Here is a 19,892-nt window from a genome sequence, read left to right on the forward strand (position 1 = left end):
AATGGAAGGTTTTAAGTTTAATATTTGGAAATGCAATTTCCTCAACTGTATTGAGAAGAAAACAATGAAAATTATAGAAGATAACTACTTACCTGGTCAATGGCCATATACGTGGGCAGCATTTCCGGCTTCTCTTGAGTAACACACTCGTACAGGATCGATGAAAGTAAGTCCAGCACTTCCTGTTTCTGAAGGAACACAACAGGTTTATTGATTAAAACTATATTATTAACAATACAAAAGGTACATTATAACAGTAAGCAATATGATATATTCTGCAGTTTCTTATATATTGATGAAACATGGATAAATAATAGCAGCTCCTTCACACTGGACCTTAAGTATACTTCAGCATGAATATAATGCATTAAAAAATCTGATTTGGCTAGTTATAAACTTGAATATTTGACACTTTCAGCATTAATATTTGGTCCAATTGGTTGCAAATTAAGGGGACAATAGCCCGAGCTAATCGTAGTCTGAGGCGGTGGGACAGTAGTGCTGGGTGTAAGACTGAATCTGAGTTTTAAATCCTCGCTCTCCATATCTTCAGCTGCAAACCAAAGGGTGATTATCACATGGAATTCTTGAAGAAAATTTCTCACCTCCTTTCTGACTTAAAAGAAAATTAAAGTAGAATCCAATTAATGGTTTCTTTGATGGAAAAAAAACAGAAGTGACGCAGAATTAAATCCTAGATCTTGAAGGTTCCCATACCAGCAAGTTAAAGCTGTACCTGAACATTTCATTGGTGCTGCTTTACCTGGAGACTCTGAGCTACTGAAAATTACAATTACTTTGTGATCTTTAGGAAAACAAATGTAACTGTTCCAGCAGCAGAGCCATTTCGACCAGAAATTTCTCTCTCACCCCACCTCCTGCTCCTCCCCCAGCCTGATGGTCAGCTGATCTCAGACCTGCCTTCAGCTTTTGCTTTACTTTCAGTTAAACCAAGCGCACAATAAATAACTATTTACCAAGAGAATCATCAAAATGATTCCTTCTTGACCAACTCATTTGAGGTGAATTAAGAATCTAGGGTTTTATTAGTGACGGAAAACCCAACCACATCAAATCGCGTGGCCACAAATGCAATTCAGTCACTGAGTGATTGACCTAATCCTTTCCATCATCCACAAGGCACGCACAGCAGGTAGATAATATCTGGATGCCTACAGGTTCTAGAAACATAACGAAGCCCAAACCAAACGACTTGGCTAATTTTCTATTCTAAATATTATTTTGCTTCAATTTCCCACATTTCTTTTGGTGCAGAGCACATAACTATCTCAAGACACAATCATTGCTTGTTGATATGTTATACAACAGTGACCACAGGGTCCACTGCTTCAATTTAACAAGGCTCCTCCCCATTCACAACTTCTAGAACATACTGCTACAAGATGGGCACCACGGTAGTGTAGCAGTTAGCGTGACGCTATTACAGCTCGGGGCATTCTGGAGTCCAGAGTTCAATTCCCAGCGGAATCTGTAAAGAGCCTCTGTATGTCCTCGCCATGAAATGCATGGGTTTTCCCCGGGTGCTCCAGTTTCCTCCCACAGTCCAAAGATGTGCCGGCTAGGTTAACTGACCATTGTAAATTGTCCCGTGATTAGGTTAGGATAAATTGGGGCTGTGAAGTTGCTGGTGCAGTATGGCTCGAAGAGCCAGAATGGCATACACCCTGCTGTACCACTAAATAAACAGATAGATAGATATATAAAGACGGTACCAAGAAAAATATGTCCCGTGGACTCTCCTGTAAGTGACACACCATTCTGATCCCAGAGGTATCATTGCTATTTCAATGTTGCCGGGGAGACCATCCTGGAATACCCTCCTAAGGCTTGGGAGAATATTCACCACGATAAATTATGTAGCGCGCGGTAATGGCTTCTCTGTAATGTTTCACTGCTCAAAGAATTAGGAGACCACCGGATAGGTTGGCCTATGTAGCGCCAAGGGAACAGGGCGTGATCTTTACTGTTTTGGGGAGCTATGTCACTGCCTTTTGTACCTGGATTGGGCTTAGTGTTTTGCAGGAATGGTTGGCGAATTATCTCAATGTCATGAGGGCATGACTAAATTTGGTGGGGAGACAATGTAACGCACTGTAATGGCTTCTCTGTAATGTTTCACAGCTAAGGCTGATGAAATGGCTTCTCTGTAATGTTCACTGCTGAAGTAACTGTTTCTCTGTAGCAGCAATGTTTGGGTTATGGCTAGAGGTAACAGGACTTTGGTATGCATGTTAGCCAATCAGGATTTTGTTGCCCTGTCTTGTGAATCTGGAAGGAGTTGATTTCGTAGGCTTTTGCCGGAGAGAGAGAGAGAGAGATGAGGAGAGAAGACATGAACGGAGAGAGTTGGTAGACCACCGGACAGGGTGGACTCTGAGCGAGGGTCCGAAGGGCAACGACGATCGGAGGAGGTTGATGGTGAACGATCAGCTTATCAGTGAGCTCCAACATTGCGCACAGACTGTTTAATAAGATTGGGCCCTTTTTTCCCTTTTATTTTGTTTCTCTACTAACCATATAGTGAAAGTAAAGAGTTATAAACTTCAATCATTTAATCGCATATTGTATACTGTTTGTTATTTCGGGGTACTGATTTGTAACAGGGGACACATCACGCAGTATCCACCCAAACGGGATTTTTTCAGTTTGGCTGGGCCAGGGGTTATCATCCCCTATACTAAGTCGCTAGAAGCGAGAGTTACAATTCTACAGATGGAGACTCAACACTTTCTCAAGGGCTCGAAGGGACAGGTAGTAAATTTTGGCTTTGCCATCGCCATCTACATCCCATGAATAATTAAAGCAAAATCAAATCATGTTCTGTTCCTCATCCTATTGCAGCTCAAATGGTTTACTGGCTATAACTTATCACTTTGTGGAGCATTTGCCAAAATAGTAGAAAGCAAGATCTGGAGGCAAAAAACTAGGCAGACTTTCCAGCAATTAGGAACAAACAATATGTAATTTTGAAGCAGAATGAAAGAGATTGTGCAGGTCTAGTAAACAATCCTTACCTCCCCGTCCTTCTTTGAATGTTTGCAGAAGTACTCTGCAAACGATAGCAGAGCTGGGTCAGAGGTAAAAGCAGAAACAGCTTCTGGCTGTAAAGGAAGCACAGCAACATGTTAACATCCAGTTCGAAAGAAAAATTAGCCGTGTGCAACTTTTTCCTGCAAATTTTATTAGCTTGTGCACAATCCACTTGCGACACCTCAGAGTAGACCATAAGGAAGCAGTCCTTCAGCTGTACCTTGATAGAAAGGAACTCAGGGTTTCGATGGGTGAATGTTTGAGCTAAAAGACTGCGAAACCCTTTTGGATCCTCTGAGTAGGAGAGATGTCCAGCCCGTAGCTTGACGTAAAGAAAACCATCTTTTGACAGGATTGATCTAAAAGAGAATCCACAGCAAATTACCAAATGTAAACTACATGAATCTGCATGTTAATTTACTTAGTTAATGAAAAGGGTAGGGTAAAGTATTATATACTCACTGCAAACTTTGAGTTCCTTTAGAGAGATCCATCATAATCTCCCAGTACTTGGGACCTTTCACTTTGATCTGGAAAGAGTAAACCGGTTATCTATTTTATCTTGACGTTGCTCATTTCTTTTAATATGATCCATTAGAATTAATACTTTATGTTGAGATTTCACAAGGACCAGAGAGTTGACACAGTGCCAATGCACCTGGATGCCAAGTCTACTGTGTGGGTTTCCTCCTCCAGGAGCAATTTTAATGATATCTTTTCAGCAGATCTGCAAGAGAAAAAGTCACTTTCCCTACTACTACAAGGCTCATTTACAATAGGTGAACATTGTTAAATTTGCCTTCCCACCCCCACTGCATTCTCTTCTGAAGCCAAGGATAAGAAAAGACTTTGCCTGGTCTTGCTGACATGCAAATCTACAGCCATATACATAACATTGACACAAATGAACGAAGAAAGAGAATTTTTGGTGGTTATTTATAATTGCTTTTGTGTACTTCAATGCATATTTGATCTGAATAGCAGTCAGTAAAAAATATAAAATCACAAAGAAATATTTGAAGTCCTCATAAGAAAAGTATAGGTTAATGCTGCCAAGAGGATTCTTACCAAAGGAAGAACTTTACCTCTTTCAGTAAGTGTAGTTCAGGAAGAAGGCTGGGAGCCATGAGGTTGACTGTCATTTCCTCACACCACTGAGAAGCCTAGATTAAAATTAAAGATATAAACGTTCTAGTAAAATAGCACTCCCTCCTCATGTATGAGGGTTAGATGGCCTCTACCAATGGGATTGTCAGTTACCAGTATATGCAATTTTTCTATGATTGAGGTTCAATGTTTAACTCTAAGGGTGAATGTAAGCATAAACTCACATTGCACATCACTGTGCCCAGTGGGAAAAAAGTATGACAATCTGGTGATTTACATCCTCTGCCAACCTCAAGCACACAATAAAACATAAAATAGGGGCAGGAATAGACTAAACCAGTGGTCCCCAACCACCGGGCTGCAAAGCATGTGCTACCAGGCTGCGAGGAAACGATATGATTCGGCGATATGAGACGATATGAGTCAGCTGCACCTTTCTTCATTCCCTGTCATGCACTGTTAAACTTGAACACCTCCCCCCCCTCCACCCATCAGCCGGTCCGCAAGAATATTGTCAATATTAAACCGGTCCACGGTGCTGAAAAAGTTGGGGACCCCTAGGCTAAACAACCTTTCTAGCTTGCCCTGCCACATATTGTGATTATGACTGATCTATGTTGCACTCACCTTCTCCTCTGTGTCATTTCTCCATACCTCCCAATTCTACAATCCATCAAATAAGTATCCATCTCTATGTTAAATATGTCTAGCGATCCAGCTTCTACCACCCGCCAGGACCCAGAATTCTGGAGATTCACTGCCTCTTGAGAAAAAAAACTCCTTCCCTCAGTTTTAGACAACTAGCCCCTTACCTTGTTGTTATGTCCCCTTGTTTGAGGCACTTCCACTTGTGAAAACATCTCAGCATCTCCCTGTCAAGCCCTTAGAATCTTAAATGTTTGAGCAAAATCAGCTCTCCATTCTTCTAAACTTTAATAAATTAACAGCCCAAACTATTTAGTCTCTCTTGAAAGGACAAGCTTCTAAGGAAGAAGCCTGAAGAATCTCCTTTGTACTGCCTCCAATTTTACTACATACTTTTTAGGTAATGAGACCAATTCTGTATGTAATATTTCAGATGGGGCCTCACTAACATCCTATATATTTACAGTGAAACCCCTCTATTTTTAAATTCCAATGATTTTGTAATGGAAGTCAAAATACAGGTTGCCTTAACTACTTTTTTGACCTGCATGCTGATTTTTTTGTGATTCATGCACTAGAACAACTAGATTCCTCTACACCACTAGCTTTCAGTCTCTTGCTTTTGATAATAATCTGCCGTTTGATTTCTCTCACTCACTGAAGTGCATGACCTCACACTTCTCCTCATAAATCTCCATTTGCCAATCATTTACCCACTGAACCTATTGATATTCAGTTGCAGAACTGAAGTATTCTTATCAGAACACGCCTGGCACCTAATTTTGTATCAACAAATTCTGAACCTTACTTTTTCTCCCTCCAGGTGAATAGTATAAATGGCCAACAATTGCAGCCCAAGATCTGATATCTGGGATAATTCTCTAGTTACCCCCCCTGCAGTCTGAAAAGACCCATTTATTCCAACTCTCACTTTTCCATGAGACAGTCAGTGTTCAGTCCATTCTAATGCACCCCTTCTGACACCAGGGGCTTTTCATTTATAACACCAGGACATAATATTAACTTTGATTCAAAAACAATGCTTTTTCTTATACCAAGTCAAGTGCTACTGACTGGAGGTTGTCAAAGGTATGACAAAGACACATTTTGATCCGGATTTTTAAAATTATTAACATCCTCTTAAAACATAGAACTCTGCAGCACACTACAGGCCTTTCAGCCAATGATATCGTGCCAACCTTTTACCCTGCTCCAAGATCAAGCTAACCCTTCCCTCCTACATAGTCCCCCATGCCCCATGTTTCTAGCATCTATATGCCCAAGAGTTTCTTAAATGTCCCTAATGCATCTGCCTTTACCACCACCTCTGGCAGGATGTTCTGTGTACCCACTAGTCTCTGTGTAAAAACTTACCTCTAACATCTCCCTAGTACTTACTTCCAATCCTTAAAATGATGCTCCCTCATATGAGCCATTTCCACCCTGGAAAAATGTCTCTGACTGTCCAATCTAAGAATGCCTCTCATCATCTTGTACACCTCTATCAAGTTGTCTCTTATCTTCCTTCACGCCAAAGAGAAATGACCTAGTTTGCGCAACTTATAAGAGAGTTCCTCAGGATTGAGAGTGACTTGTGACTCTGATAAAGAGCCCATCCAGACTTTGATTAAGAGCCCACACAGACTTTGATAAAGAGCCCATCCTTTAAACACCCTCTCCATGCACTTGGTAATTTCTTGCTGTGATAAAGAGCCCCAGTTTCAGTAATCTTGTACTAAACATGCAGATGACAGCATCTGCCAAACGTAGCTGATGCATGTACTAAGTGGTTCAATGCTGGGGATGTGAGCTTGGGAGAGGCACTGATGTTGTCTTGAATAACTTGCCAGTGGATTTGAATGATTTCCTCGAGACAATGTTATAGCTAACTCTCCAGCGCTTTGTGGTGTCTACTGTTGATGGTTTAAGTCTGTTAAAGTCTGAGCTCCATATCATTATAACCTTGTAGTGCCTGAACTAATACAGGAACATTCCTCTTTTGCAGTATTTCTTCATTGCTAAGATAGAAGGAACTGTGAGCATAGTTCAAGCAACTTTTAAGCATCAGCCCCAATCATCAGCAGAATACAAGGGACAGCATGCATAATACAGTACTCAGAAAGGTACCAACTATATCAAAAAATAATTTTTTTCAGCAACATTCTGAAGTCTCAAGTTTGGCTAGTACAATTTTGCATCCCTTACTGTCACAATGATATTGTGTCGGAGTTCACAGAATAGCGTTAGGAACAATGCTCAGATGAGACAGTAATAACTACCCAAAATAAAAACACATTATTCTTTCATTCTCTCCTATCTGGGATTTCTGGAAGCAAATTGGAAAGCACAGGATATATACACCCCAAAGAGGAAGAAGTATTCTAAGGAAAGATGACACAACTGTGGCTAACAAGAGCAGTCAAACCAACATAAAAGCAAATCAAAAGGGCATATAATAGAGAAAAAAATAGTAGGAAGTTAGGTTTGGGAAGCTTTTAAAAACCAACAGAAGGTAACTAAAAAAGTAATTAAGAAGGTAAAGGTGAAATATGAAAGTAGGCTAGCCAATAATATTAAAGAGGATACCAAAAGTTTCTTCAGATACATTCAGTGTAAGAGAGAGGCAAGAGTGGATATTGGCCCTCTGGAAAACTATGCTGGAGAGGTGGTAATGGAGGACAAGGAACTGGTGGACAAACTGAACAAGTATTTTGCATTAGTCTTCACTGTGGAAGAAGCAAGCAGTACGGTGGAAGTTCCAGATGTCAAGAGGCATGAAGTGTGTGAAGTTACCATTACTAGGGAGAAGGTTCTTGGGAAACTGAAAGCTCTGAAGGTAGATAAGACACCTGGACTAGATGGTGTACACCCCAGTGTTCAGAAAGAGGTGGCTGAAGAGATTGTGGAGGCATTAGTAATGACCTTTCAAGTATCACTAGATTCTGGAATGGTTCTGGAATGGTTCTGGAAGACTGGAAAATTGCAAATGGCACTGCACTTTTCAAGAAGGGAGAGAGGCAGAAGAAGGGAAACTACAGGCCAGTTAGCCTGACCTTGGTGGTTGGGACGATCTTGGAGAAGATTATTAAGGATGAGTCCTCAGGGTACTTGGAGGCACACGATAAAATAGGCTGTAGTCAGCATGGTTTCCTCAAGGGAAAATCTTGCCCGACGAATCTGTTGGAATTATTTGAAGAAATAACAAGCAGTATAGACAAAGGAGAATCACTTGATGTCAAAAAAATCATACAGCAATATAGCATAGAAAACAAGCCCTTTGGCCCAAATTGCCCATGCCAACCAAGCTGACCAACTGAGCTAATCCCACCTGCCTGCATTTTGCCCATATCTCTAACCTAACCACCCAAATAGCTATCCACGTATAAATGCAAATGTCTTTTAAATATCATGACTGTACCTGCCTCTACCACTTCCTCTGGCAGGTCGTTCCATGTATGCACTACTTTCTGTGTGAAAGAATTGTCCTCGGATCCTTTTTAAATCTTATCCCTCGCATTTTAAACCTGTGCCTGCCCTCTAGATCTGGACTACCCTACTCAAGGGAAAAGATCATCGCTACTCACTTTATCTATTCTTCCTTCTTAGGCCCTTACCTCCCAGTGGAGCATAAGCCATTAATGAACCCCTGTCTCCATCGTCCAAAGTCGATGGTATGGTTGGAGTTCATCAATGTTTCTGCAATACATTGTATCCACTGTACAGAAGGTTAGCCGAGACTGCACTCACCTTATCTATGCCCCTCTTGATTTTATGAACCTCTGTGAGGTCACCCTTCAGCTTCCTCTGGCCAAGGGAAAAACATCCTAACCTATTCAGTCTCTCCTGACAACTCAAATCTAGCAACATGCCCATAAATCATCTTTGTGTACTTTCCAGGTTAATGACATCCTTCTGGCAGGGAGAGCAGAACTGGTAATTTACAAATAATTAATCACCGGGTTAGGAATCCTGAAATCCATCTTCCTTTAAGGACCTGGGTATTGAAAGAAATGAGTCAAGGGATCTTAGAGTCCAAGTCCATAGTTCTCTGAAGGTGGTAACATGAGCACATAGAGTGGTAATACAAGCGTTTGACCTACTTCAATGGTTAGGGTACTGAATATAAGAGTCAGGAAGTTATGTTGAGACTGTATTGTGTACAGCTCTGGTTCCCCCATTAAAGGAAGGATGTGGAAGTTTTAAAAAGCACAAAAGAGGTTTACCAGGTAGGTGCCAGGATTGGAGGGTATTAGCTATAAAAGGAGGTTGAACAAGCTTGGATTGTTTTATCCAGAGTGTCAGAAGCTGAAGGGAAACTCAACAGAAGCTTATAAAATTATAAGAGCCAAAGGCAGGATACTAAGGGGCATTGTCTTAAGGTGAGAGGGAGAAAGTTTAAAAGAGGTGTGCAAGCCAAGTTTTTTTGAGAGTGGCAGGTGCCTGGAATGTGCTGTCAGGGGTGGTGGCAGAAGCAGATAGAATAGCGGCATTTAAAGAGGCTTTTTGATAGGCGTGTGAAATATGCATGGAATGCAGGTATATGCATTGTGTGCAAGCAGAAGGGGTTAGTTTAATTTGATATTTTGTTCAGATCAGATGTGGGCTGGTGGGCCTGTTACTGTGCTGTTCTATGGTTGGAAAATGTACAAACAAACAAAAAGTTTACCTGATTTGTTGGTACCTTTATACACACGTGTGCTGGGAGGCAAAGTAAATCCGGACAGAAACAATCATGCTATTTTACTTTTGTAGCCTCTACTTTTGGAATCTCTTATGTGGAGACATCCTCTCTATTGAAGCCATTCATAGTATTTAATGGTCTGACTTACGTCACCTCCAAACGTCCTCTTGTTAGCAAATGTTAAGCCAGTAAATTGATATTGTGAGCCAGATTCCAAGGAGATTAAGGAACCGTCTCTGTTTGTGACTATTAGCAGATCACCATATTATTGTCAGATCAAGCACAATTCAACTTGCTGTAAAATTGTGGTTCTTGGCTCTTGTTTCCCAAAGGAAATCTGTGCTTACCCCCCACAGGAAGTGTCTCACATGAGAACAATGCATGGGAACCACATCCCATACTTAGATGCAAGCTTTGAGTTCCCAGAGCAAGAGCTGGCAAGATGAAGTGGTGTGCTATTTTTTTTTTAATTAAAAAAAAGTTTAGAAATTCTTGCATAAGAAAGCATTCAGAGGGACAGATGTCCTTCATTTTCATGGTCGGGGGGAGCATGATTTGAACCTATCTATGCTAAGAGGAGAGGCTGTTCCTTAAAGAAAAGAGCAGGACATCATACTTTGGAGATGCATGTGATCTCTTATATGGATTCCCCTTCCATCCACTTAGATTTATAAAGATTTGCACTGAAGGTATTTGTGTCCTTAGTAGCGCCGCTTTCTCGGAGGAACGTAGAGGTCATTCAGTCTTCAGCACGGTGGTACAATTTAGTGAAATCTGTTTAGGATCACACCACTTGGTTCAACTGGAGTTTAGGCTGTTCAGTCCGATACAGGCCATAATATCAGGCAGTACAGCAGTGCTGCTCCATAGCTTCTGTGACCCAGGTTCAACCTCAGCCTCAGGTGCTGACTTTGTGAGAGTTTGTACGGTCTCCATGTGACCACACGGGTCTCCTCCAGGTGCTCTAGTTCACCTCCCCACCAACTAAAAACGTGTGAGCTGATAGGTTAATTAGCCACTGTAAATTGCTCCCGGTATATAGGAGAGTGGAAGCATCTGGGAGGGACCTGATGGGAATGTGGGAGAATAAAAATAGAATTGGTTTAAGGGTGGTTGACAGTTGATGCAAATTCAATGGGCTGAAGGGCCTGTGACCATGCTGTTTAACTCAATATTCTTCTGGAGAAAAGTCACTGTTATCACATTCATGTAAAATGCTTGAACATATGAGCCCTAAAACCCTTAAATTGGATTGTTCATACGTCATGTGTACATGATCGAATGTGAAAAGCTGTACTGTCCTGCTTCCCAACTGGCCTACTGTCTGCTGTAACCTAGACAACATTTCATGTCATCCACAAAACAATCAATTATTGTGTCATCTCCTATGTTCACATCCAAGTTAAAATACATCACGAACAAGGGTTCCTTCGCTGACCCTTGTGATACACCACTGGCTACAGACTTCCAATCAGAAAAGCTTTTTTCCACCACCACCCTCTCACTCCTATCACCAATCCAGTTAGCCAGCTTGCCTTGGATTCCATGTGCCTTAACCTTCTGAATCAGCCTACTTGTGCGACCTTGTCAACTGCTTTACTGAAGTCCATATGGGCAATGTCTACTGTCATCCATTCATCTATCTTCTTAGTTGCCTCCTCAAAATAATGAATCACATTTGTGAAGTGAGATCTCCCCGGCTCAAAGCCATGATGACCATCCCTGATCAACCCCCGCCTTTCCAAATGTACATATGTCCAATAATTTCTAAGGTAAGCCTCAGTGGCCTGTAGTTACTTGGTTTACCTCTGATACCCTTCTTAAATAAAGTAACATTAGATACTGTCCAATTTTCTAGCTACTGAAGATTCATCAGTTTCTGTCAGAGTTGCACCTATCTCATTCATAGCTTCCATAATAAATCTGGATAGATGACAGTATTCCGTAACATCTAATGGCTCCTCTTAGTACCAACACTCTAGATTATCTATGTACCATTTCACAAACTCATTTTCTGCCATGCCCTTCTCCTTGGTGAATACAGTTGAGAATGATTCTGATGGAACCTTGCCTCTATACCCTGGGTCCACTTACAGATTACTCTTTGGTCCCTCAGGGAACCCACGCTTTCCTTGGCTACTCTCTTGCTCCATATAGAATGTTACAGCATTCCCCTTAATCTTACAATAGACAATAGGTGCAGGAGTAGGCCATTCGGCCCTTCGAGCCAGCACTGCCATTCACTGTGATCATGGCTGATCATCCACAATCAGTATCCAGTTCCTGCCTTATCCCCATAACCTTTGATTCCGCTATCTTTAAGAGTTTTATCCATCTCTTTCTTGAAAGCATCCAGAGACATGGCCTCCACTGCCTTCTGGGGCACAGCATTCCATATATCCACCACTCTCTGGGTGATACTTCCCAAGGATACTTCGTGGCCCCATTTTTCTATCCTAATTGCTTAAGTTCTTCTTTGCACACTCTATTCTGCAAGAAACTCCCTCAATCCCGGTTGCCTATACTTGCCATATGTTTTCTTTTTTTCACCCTTCAATGTTTATCATCCAAGGTCCTTTAATCTTGCACGCTTATCAGAACATACTGGCTCTGAACTCTGACTAACTGTGCCATCTGAACCACAAGCATTTGCTCCCAGTCTACTTTTGCCAGATCCTCTATTGTGCTATTGAAATTAGTCTTCCCCCAGTTCAACTTGAAGGCCAATGCTATCCCTTTCCATAACCACCATGATACTTACAGGATCATAGTCATCGTTCTGAAGGTGTTCCCCAGACGACACTTCCGCTACCTAACCAGTGTCCAGTTGAGAACAGTCCGCCTCTAGAACTACAAATTCCACCCCATCAGAGTCCCTTGCACTCAGTCAATATCGGGAAAGCCAAGGTCCTCCATTGCTAAAATCCTAATGTTCTTATAACTTCCTGCGATTTGCTTACATATCTGTTCCTGTTATACTTGCTGACTGCTGGGAGGCCTGTACTATAACCCCAGCAATATGATTGTCCCTGTCTTGTTCCTAAATTCTGTCTGCATGACTTCACTGGACTTCCAGGATATCCTCTCGAAGTAATGCCATTGTAACCAGAAGCACAGCCTCCTCCCCCAGCTCCTTTACATTCCCCTCTGTACATCTGAAACATCCACAGCCTTATAAGCCGCCAATCCTGTCCTTCCTGCAATCACATTTGGAGGACTCTAACAAGGTCATAGCTCCAAGTGTTAGTCCATATTCTAAGCTCATTCAACTCATCAGAGAGGCTCCTGGCATTGAAGTGAATGCCATCTACTCTGACGTTGGATTTGCTTGATATATCCTCTATATTTTTCTCCATGTGCAGTGCACTACACCACTACTCCACTTTCCACTGTCAACTTAGCTTAAACCTTCCAGAAAAGTGCCAGCAAACTCCCTTGCAAGGATATTGGTCAACTATTCAGTGCTGCTTTGAACGTAAACACAGCCAACTGCAGCTCACATACCTTATAGGTAACCTTGATGAGGGCATAACACGGTGTGTTTGTATCCACATCAACCGGTACCAGGAGACGAGGTTCCGCAGCAAGCACATACAAATGCCTCAGTGCTTGAAGGTGATACCTGGAAGGAGAAAATAAAACACTGCTGACTCCATTATTTCACTGGTGAATTGCTCTCCCCTCCCTCACCAATAACCCCAAGACCCCTAATTGATTCCTGACATTTGGTGCATCTAGAATTAGCAAGCCTTTCAATAAGAAACAATAGTTGGTCTGAAACTCCAAGAATCAATTAATAGAAAGAATTAGTCAAATAAAGGAATGATGCTCTTCTGCGAGTTTGTATATCAACTGATGCAAGCTTCGAGATACAAATCAGTGCACTTACTCAATGTCCCTCTTGCTCCGCCTGTTACTCATGGTGGTGAATGCATTGCATCCTTGGTTTACAGCCATTGCTCAGGTTGAACCCCGCTATAAAGCCTTAATAACGGCATTCACCTTTTTTTAATTTTAACCACCTTCTCCCTTCCCATTTCCCCTTTTCCTTAATACCATTCCTGAGCCATCATGGTAGGTAATGAGCAAGAGAAAATCTGCAGATGCTGGAAATCCAAGAAACACACACACAAATTGCTGGAGGAGCTCGGAGGTCAGGCAGCATCTATAGAAAAGAGTACAGTCGATGTTTCGGGCAGAGACCCTCCGGCAGGTTATATATAATTTATGCTATTTTAAGTTTATGTTAACTTATGCTTGTCCTCGTCTTGCATGGTGCTGTGAAAGGTGTGTGAGCTGTTTGGTTAACTGTAAAATGGCAGAGATTTTTATACCTTCCTTAGCCGTGGGTGAGGTAATGGAAGAACAGAAGGTGGCTAATGTTGCGCATTTATTCAAGAAGGGCTTTAAGGACAAACCAGGGAACTACAGAAGGGTGAGTCTAACATCAGGGATGAGAAGGTTGCTGGTGGGGATTCTGAGAGATAGCATCCATCTGCATTTGGAAAGGCAAGGATAGAATCGTGATCGGTTTCGCTTTGTTGCAAGTTTGAGTTTTTTGAAGTGACCAAGAGGATCCACGAGGGCAGGGTGCCCTGTCATTTACAGTGTATGACCTGTCCTGGTTTAATTTCTCAAAATGCATCACTTTACATTTGCCCGTGTTAAATTCCACTTGTCATTCCTATGCCCGCTTTTCTTTCTGACAAGCAGGTAAATGCAGGCAAATAGGACTAGCTCAGGAAGGGATTATAGTCACAGAGTCATGCAGCTCAAATACAGGAACTTCAGCCCAACCAGCCTATGCCAACCACAGTGCCCATGAAGCCAGTCCCAATTCTAGCCCACATCCCTCCAATGGCTTCTTAAATGAAACTATTGTACCTGCCTCAACCACTTCCTCTGGCAGCTTATTCCATATACTCACCGCCATCTCTGTGAAAATGTTGCCCCTCATGTCCTTTTTAAACCCCGTGCCTCTCACTCAAAATCCATGCCCCCTCATTTTGGACTTAGCTGCCCTGGGGAAAAGACTGGTATCATGCACCTTATAGATGCCTCTCACAATTTTAAATACTTCTAATATGGTTCTCCTTCATTCTCTTATGTTCCAAGGAATAAAGACCTGGCCTGGTCAACCTCTCTCAGGCGCAGGCCCTATAACTCTGGTTGGCATGGATGAGCTAGTTCCTGCGCTGAATCACCCAAAATTGCTCCAAATCTGCAGGTGAGTGGTAGAACCTGGAGGGAGCTGATAGAAATATTGGGAGTAAAAAAACGAGATTAGTGTAAATAAGTGCTTGAAGTGGACAGTGGGTCCCACGCATTGAGGACATCTTCAGAAGGTGGTGCCTTAAGAAAGCAGCGTTCATGATGAAGGGCCCTCACCACCTGGGACATGACCTCTTCTCACTACTGCCATCAGGGAGGAGATACAGGAGTCTGAAGGCACACACCCAATGTCTTAGGAACAGCTTATTCTCTGCCATCAGATTGTGAACAGTCCATGAACTCACGAACAACACCTCACTATCTATCTATTTATTTATTTGATACAGCGTGAAATGGGCCTTTCTGGCCCAACGAACCGTGCCACCCAGCAACCCACCTATCTAACACAAGGCTAAGCACAGGACAATTTACAATGACCAATTAAGTTACTACACAGTACGTCTTTGGCAAGTGGAAGATAACTGGAGCACCCGGATGGAGTCCACACAGTGATGGGGAGAATGCTCCTCAAAGACAGTGCCGGATCTGAACTCGGAACCACAACGCCCGAGCTGTAATAGCACTGTGCTAACCGTGCTGCCCCAAGTTAAAGTGACTTTTATGTCTTTCATTGTACCGCTGCTACCAAATGGATTTGTAAATGTACATCAGTGGTAATACACCTGATTCTGATTTAGTTCCATGCACGACTCCATGACTCTGTTACGAACTGGCATCGGTTGAGATTCACTTGTACTAATTAGCACTTACCTATTGTCAGTGCTGTGTGCTGGAAAGCGAGGATAAAGTGCACAAAGCAGAGCTGCAATTGCAGAATTGGATGTGCACATGGAATATCTGTAAAATATGTAAATCATCATATAAAATTAAAGAAAAAAAACAATGAAAACTGTTGTTGGAAGACTCATCTCTTAAAAAAAAACTTACTAAAAGCTTTGCAGAAGCCACAAGTTTTACCACCTTCACTCATTTAGGAAAACATGTGGGTAGAAATTTACATCATTATTGTGACTACATGGACCATCTCCAGATCGGTGCATTCTGCTAAGTTGCAAGAAAAGATCGGTCTAGATTGGGGTGAGGTTGGGAGTGTAGAGAAGAGGCTTCTGCGAAAGGTGGGGTGGGTGTTTGATGTGCATCAGGTTGACGGAATGATCGGAACAGTGGGTGACTGAGGAGGTGGATGTGAGTATGGAAGTGCAGATCTAGAGCTGAGTGATGAGTGATCTGTGAACAGGGTAGACAGGGGTAAGTGAGTAAGCCAGATCAGGTTGGTTGCAGTTAAAATTAGACGTAGAGGATGGGTGGGGCGAGACATGAATGCACGAAGTGAGACAGGAGGTGAATATGTGATGTGAGGTACGATTCAAAGGGAAGGTCGAATGTTCAAGATGGATGGGAGGATGAATCAAGTGGAGCTTTTTTACAGAGTCAAACCAGAGTATGAAGGGTGGATGACCAAATGGAGAAGTCGAACAAGATGACTGAGTGAGAGTGGAGATAAGGAAGTAAATAATATTGATGCTCAAGGTGGATCACAGCTGAGGTATGCATAACAATGAATCCCTGATAGCTGGCAGTTGATACTGCATTGTGCCACGTACCTCACCGTTGTCACTAACTGACAGACAAACAGTAGATATTGTGCCCTTCTGAAACTCCTACTTGGCAACTTAGAAAGACCAATGTTTTATCAATCTTAACTTGTATTATCTTTACAGTTTCTTCTTCAAGTCGGCAATTCCTGCCATGGTGCACTTTAATGCATGATGGCAACCTTTGGCCATATTCCCCATGGCTATTCACAGCAGTGAACGTTCATGGGCTATTTGACTGTGAACAGCACCACAGTTGAACAAAATACCCGCCCCCTCTGTTGTCCGTAGCCGACAATTTTACATGTGGGAATCACAGGCAAACAGGGAAGCCAGGCAGGAAAGCAGGAAAAAGAATACTGTCTCCTGTGTACAACAACAACTTGCTTTTTACAAAGGTGAGATGTTCGACATGCACTTTCTCTAGAAGTTGCTGTCAAATCTGCTGTGAATTCTAGTACTTGCAGCTTTTGTCCTTAACCAGCTTGTGGGATAATCCTGAACTTGGCTTGACTGATGACTGATGGCTCCTGGAATTTTCTCTACTCAAAAAACTAGGGGATAATTTGTGAATCTGATAGTTTACATTATCTTCAATTTTGTTTAAAAAAAAATCTTATAAGCTGGCCTTTCACCTCCGAGGTTTGAGTTCAACATAGAATACTGACAACTGCAATATGATGTATGTATCCCCAACATCTGTGACACATCTAGCTACTGTCTGTCCAGTTCCCAGTGATCCAGACAGCAAAACTGCCCCTAATTGGTAATCTTAGCTTCACATTTGGGAATTGGATGGCTACTGTGGCCAATGGGAAAATGCTTGAGCTAGGGCTGCAGGAAATACTCTTCTGGGATTGGGAAGTTTGTTAGGTGTGTCACTGTGGGAGCTTCTTGACTCTTTTAAAAAAGCAATTAACTTTTGTTTCTCTCTGACCTGCTGAATGCTTACCATTAGTTTCTGTCTTAATGATAGATTTGCAGTATTTTGTTTTGAACTTAGCTCTACAACTCCAAATTGAACTTCCCTTTCAACCACCCTCCTTATCCGGGACTGAAACAGGAAGACTATAAACTCCCCATAACAAAAGGCCTCCCACTGAACATAACCCGGGTGATGTGCTGTGCACTGCAAGTAAAAACAATTCAAGTTTACCTTCCCCCTCCTAAGAAGAGGAGGCCCAGGGCCATATGCGTGGCCATGTGGAAACCGTAATTCATTTCTCCTCCTGTTCTTTTGTGCATAAATCGACACAGCTGGAGGACTTTCAGGTTCCCGGTGCCTGCCATCACCAAGGCCAGGGACAGCAGAACCACACTCAGACAGGTTTCTAGGTTGTGGTGACCAGCCTGTAAAATGTAAGGGATACTGCTTGAAAAGCCTATCAGCTTGTTTCCTCTTCCACCACCATTCATCTCAACTTCTGCTATTTATATACGGAAGGAGAACTAGGCCTTACATTATCTTGAGCCTCCTCTGTTATTGAATGGGATAGTAGATAATCTGATCTAGGCTCTTTTACTTATTACACAGAAAACCCATTGGTTCCTAGTTGAGTAAACCAACCCCGTTCCATTTCCCCTTTATCCCTGTAGCTCTTCAACTTAGTTTTTCTTGCGCCAACTTCCCTTTACGGTTCTTTTTGCCACTTACAGGAGTAAAGTGACCCATCACCAAGTGTGGGAGGAAACTGAAGTCCCTGAAAAAAAACCACACAAAGAGCAAAGGCACAAACTTGCCGCCTGTTCCCCGCCATGCTCGATCCCCTTACGTTCTAACATTGTTGAACATACTCAGTAACTCAGCCTCCACAATTCTTTCTTGGGTCCAAGGGGTGTCGAGTCTGAGGACTCACACCCACTTGGACATAAATTCGTCTCAAGTGAATGTCACTTTATTCTGAAACTTTGACCTCATTTTCAGATTCTCCCATCCTGTCAGATTCCCTGAATCTTCTATGTTTTAGTAAAATTACTTTTAATTTTAGTAAATTCCGGTTGTAGGCTCAACCTGCTAAGACTTGTTTATCCTGGGAAATAACCTTATGAACTGTCCCTGAACTGCCTCCCTTGCAAGGTACATTGCTCTTAATGAAGAACAAAACAGTGCAGCATTCCAGAAGTTCTCCCACTCACACCCTGTTCAAATGTAGCATTACCTTCCTTCTTTAATAAATCATTCCCATTGCAAAAGGCCAACATTATACTTATATTCTTAATTATTTTGTACATCTGACTAAAATGTTTATTTTGTGCAAAACATTCAATCTGTGCTGCAACATCGAGCTCTTCTATTTTAATGATTTCATACTCTTCACTTCCTTCTTCCGAACCAGGTAACCTCACTCTCCCTCACATCTGCCAATCATGGAATCCCACAATTAGGGCTGTAATTTCTGTAAGTTACTTATTTCCATTCTGAAGTATTCTTCAGGAACAGGGTAGTAGGGAAGACAACTTGTTAAGGAACCCCTGAACCAGATGACTGAAAGATCAGGATAGCAACGACAATTTGCCAATAACTGCTTCTGCACTACATTGGGCCATCAAACTCACCGAAAGACATAGGAGCCGAATTCAACCATTTTGGCCCTCGAGTGTGCTCTACTGTTCGATCATTGCTGATTTACTTTCCCTCTCAACTCCATTCTCCTGCCTTCTCCTCGAAACCTTTGACACCCTTACTAATCAACAACCTATCAACCTCCACTTTAACCACATTCAATATCTTGGCCACCACAGTCATCTGTGTCAATGAATTCGACAGATTCATCACCCTCTGACGATATACATGCACATCCTGTGCCGTATTTTACTGATATTCTACATGGGTTTGTTGACTTGTACATGTGAGGACTGGGCATCAAGCTATGATGTCATGGTTGGGTGGGGGGGGTTGTTGTCACGACTTTTTTATTCCGTGGATGTGTTCTTGTGTATGGCTGTTGGTAATGTGTCTTCACATCTTCACCCAGTAAGTAATGCTATCTTGTTTGGCTGTATTCATGAATAGCTGAACTACAATTAAACTTGCTTTGAATTGAATTGAAAGTAAATCCATCAGACTCCACTCTTCAATGTATACTGGCAGCGAGCATTAATTGTATTAAAGATTTCTGAAGATTTGCAGCCCTCATAGTAAACAAACTCTTCAGGGTCTATCAACATGATTAACCTTATTCTGGGATTTGGTTTCATAGTTCTGGGTTAACCAGAATCATTCTCAGCTGATGGCCTTTAGCAGAAAAAAAACCAAGGCAAGGTTTAATAGTGTAATAAAACCACAGCAGCTGTTGATAAGGTAAATAAGGAGAAACTGTTTCCACTAACAGCAGGATCATTCCCCAGAGGACACGTACTTAATGTGGTTCATGCTTTCAAGTCTTCAGACTGAAGCATTCCAAAGAAAGAACTACACCTTGTCACCTCTGGGACAAAGTTCAGGTGCCGCCTGGTTTATAGGTCAAACACAGGATCCATCGGGCCAATCCCAGCAGAGCAATCCCATTCGCCCTATTCCTCCTGTCCTCATTTCCATGAAGTCTTGCAACTTAGTTTCTCTCATGTGTCCACTGATTGAT

The 19,892-nt window shown here is 42.2% G+C and overlaps 1 protein-coding gene across 4 annotated transcripts in view; it reads right to left on the reverse strand.

Moving 5' to 3' along the window:
• anapc1 (anaphase promoting complex subunit 1) overlaps positions 1 to 19,892 on the reverse strand; it is a 232,455-nt gene that overhangs the window by 24,616 nt on the left and 187,947 nt on the right. For 3 of the 4 annotated variants that reach the window (XM_072246952.1, XM_072246951.1, XM_072246958.1), the window contains 8 exons: positions 17,468 to 17,661; positions 15,467 to 15,553; positions 12,989 to 13,106; positions 4,137 to 4,214; positions 3,514 to 3,581; positions 3,272 to 3,410; positions 3,036 to 3,122; positions 93 to 188 (listed from right to left, as the gene is read on the reverse strand). In XM_072246952.1, coding sequence (XP_072103053.1) covers positions 93 to 188; positions 3,036 to 3,122; positions 3,272 to 3,410; positions 3,514 to 3,581; positions 4,137 to 4,214; positions 12,989 to 13,106; positions 15,467 to 15,553; positions 17,468 to 17,661 — 867 coding nt within the window. Of the gene's footprint in view, positions 1 to 92; positions 189 to 3,035; positions 3,123 to 3,271; positions 3,411 to 3,513; positions 3,582 to 4,119; positions 4,215 to 12,988; positions 13,107 to 15,466; positions 15,554 to 17,467; positions 17,662 to 19,892 lie in introns of those variants that run through there. The other variant, XM_072246965.1, reaches the window with a different exon arrangement.

This window comes from Mobula birostris, chromosome 2 (assembly GCF_030028105.1).
Source record: "Mobula birostris isolate sMobBir1 chromosome 2, sMobBir1.hap1, whole genome shotgun sequence".
Lineage (NCBI taxonomy): Eukaryota > Metazoa > Chordata > Chondrichthyes > Myliobatiformes > Myliobatidae > Mobula > Mobula birostris.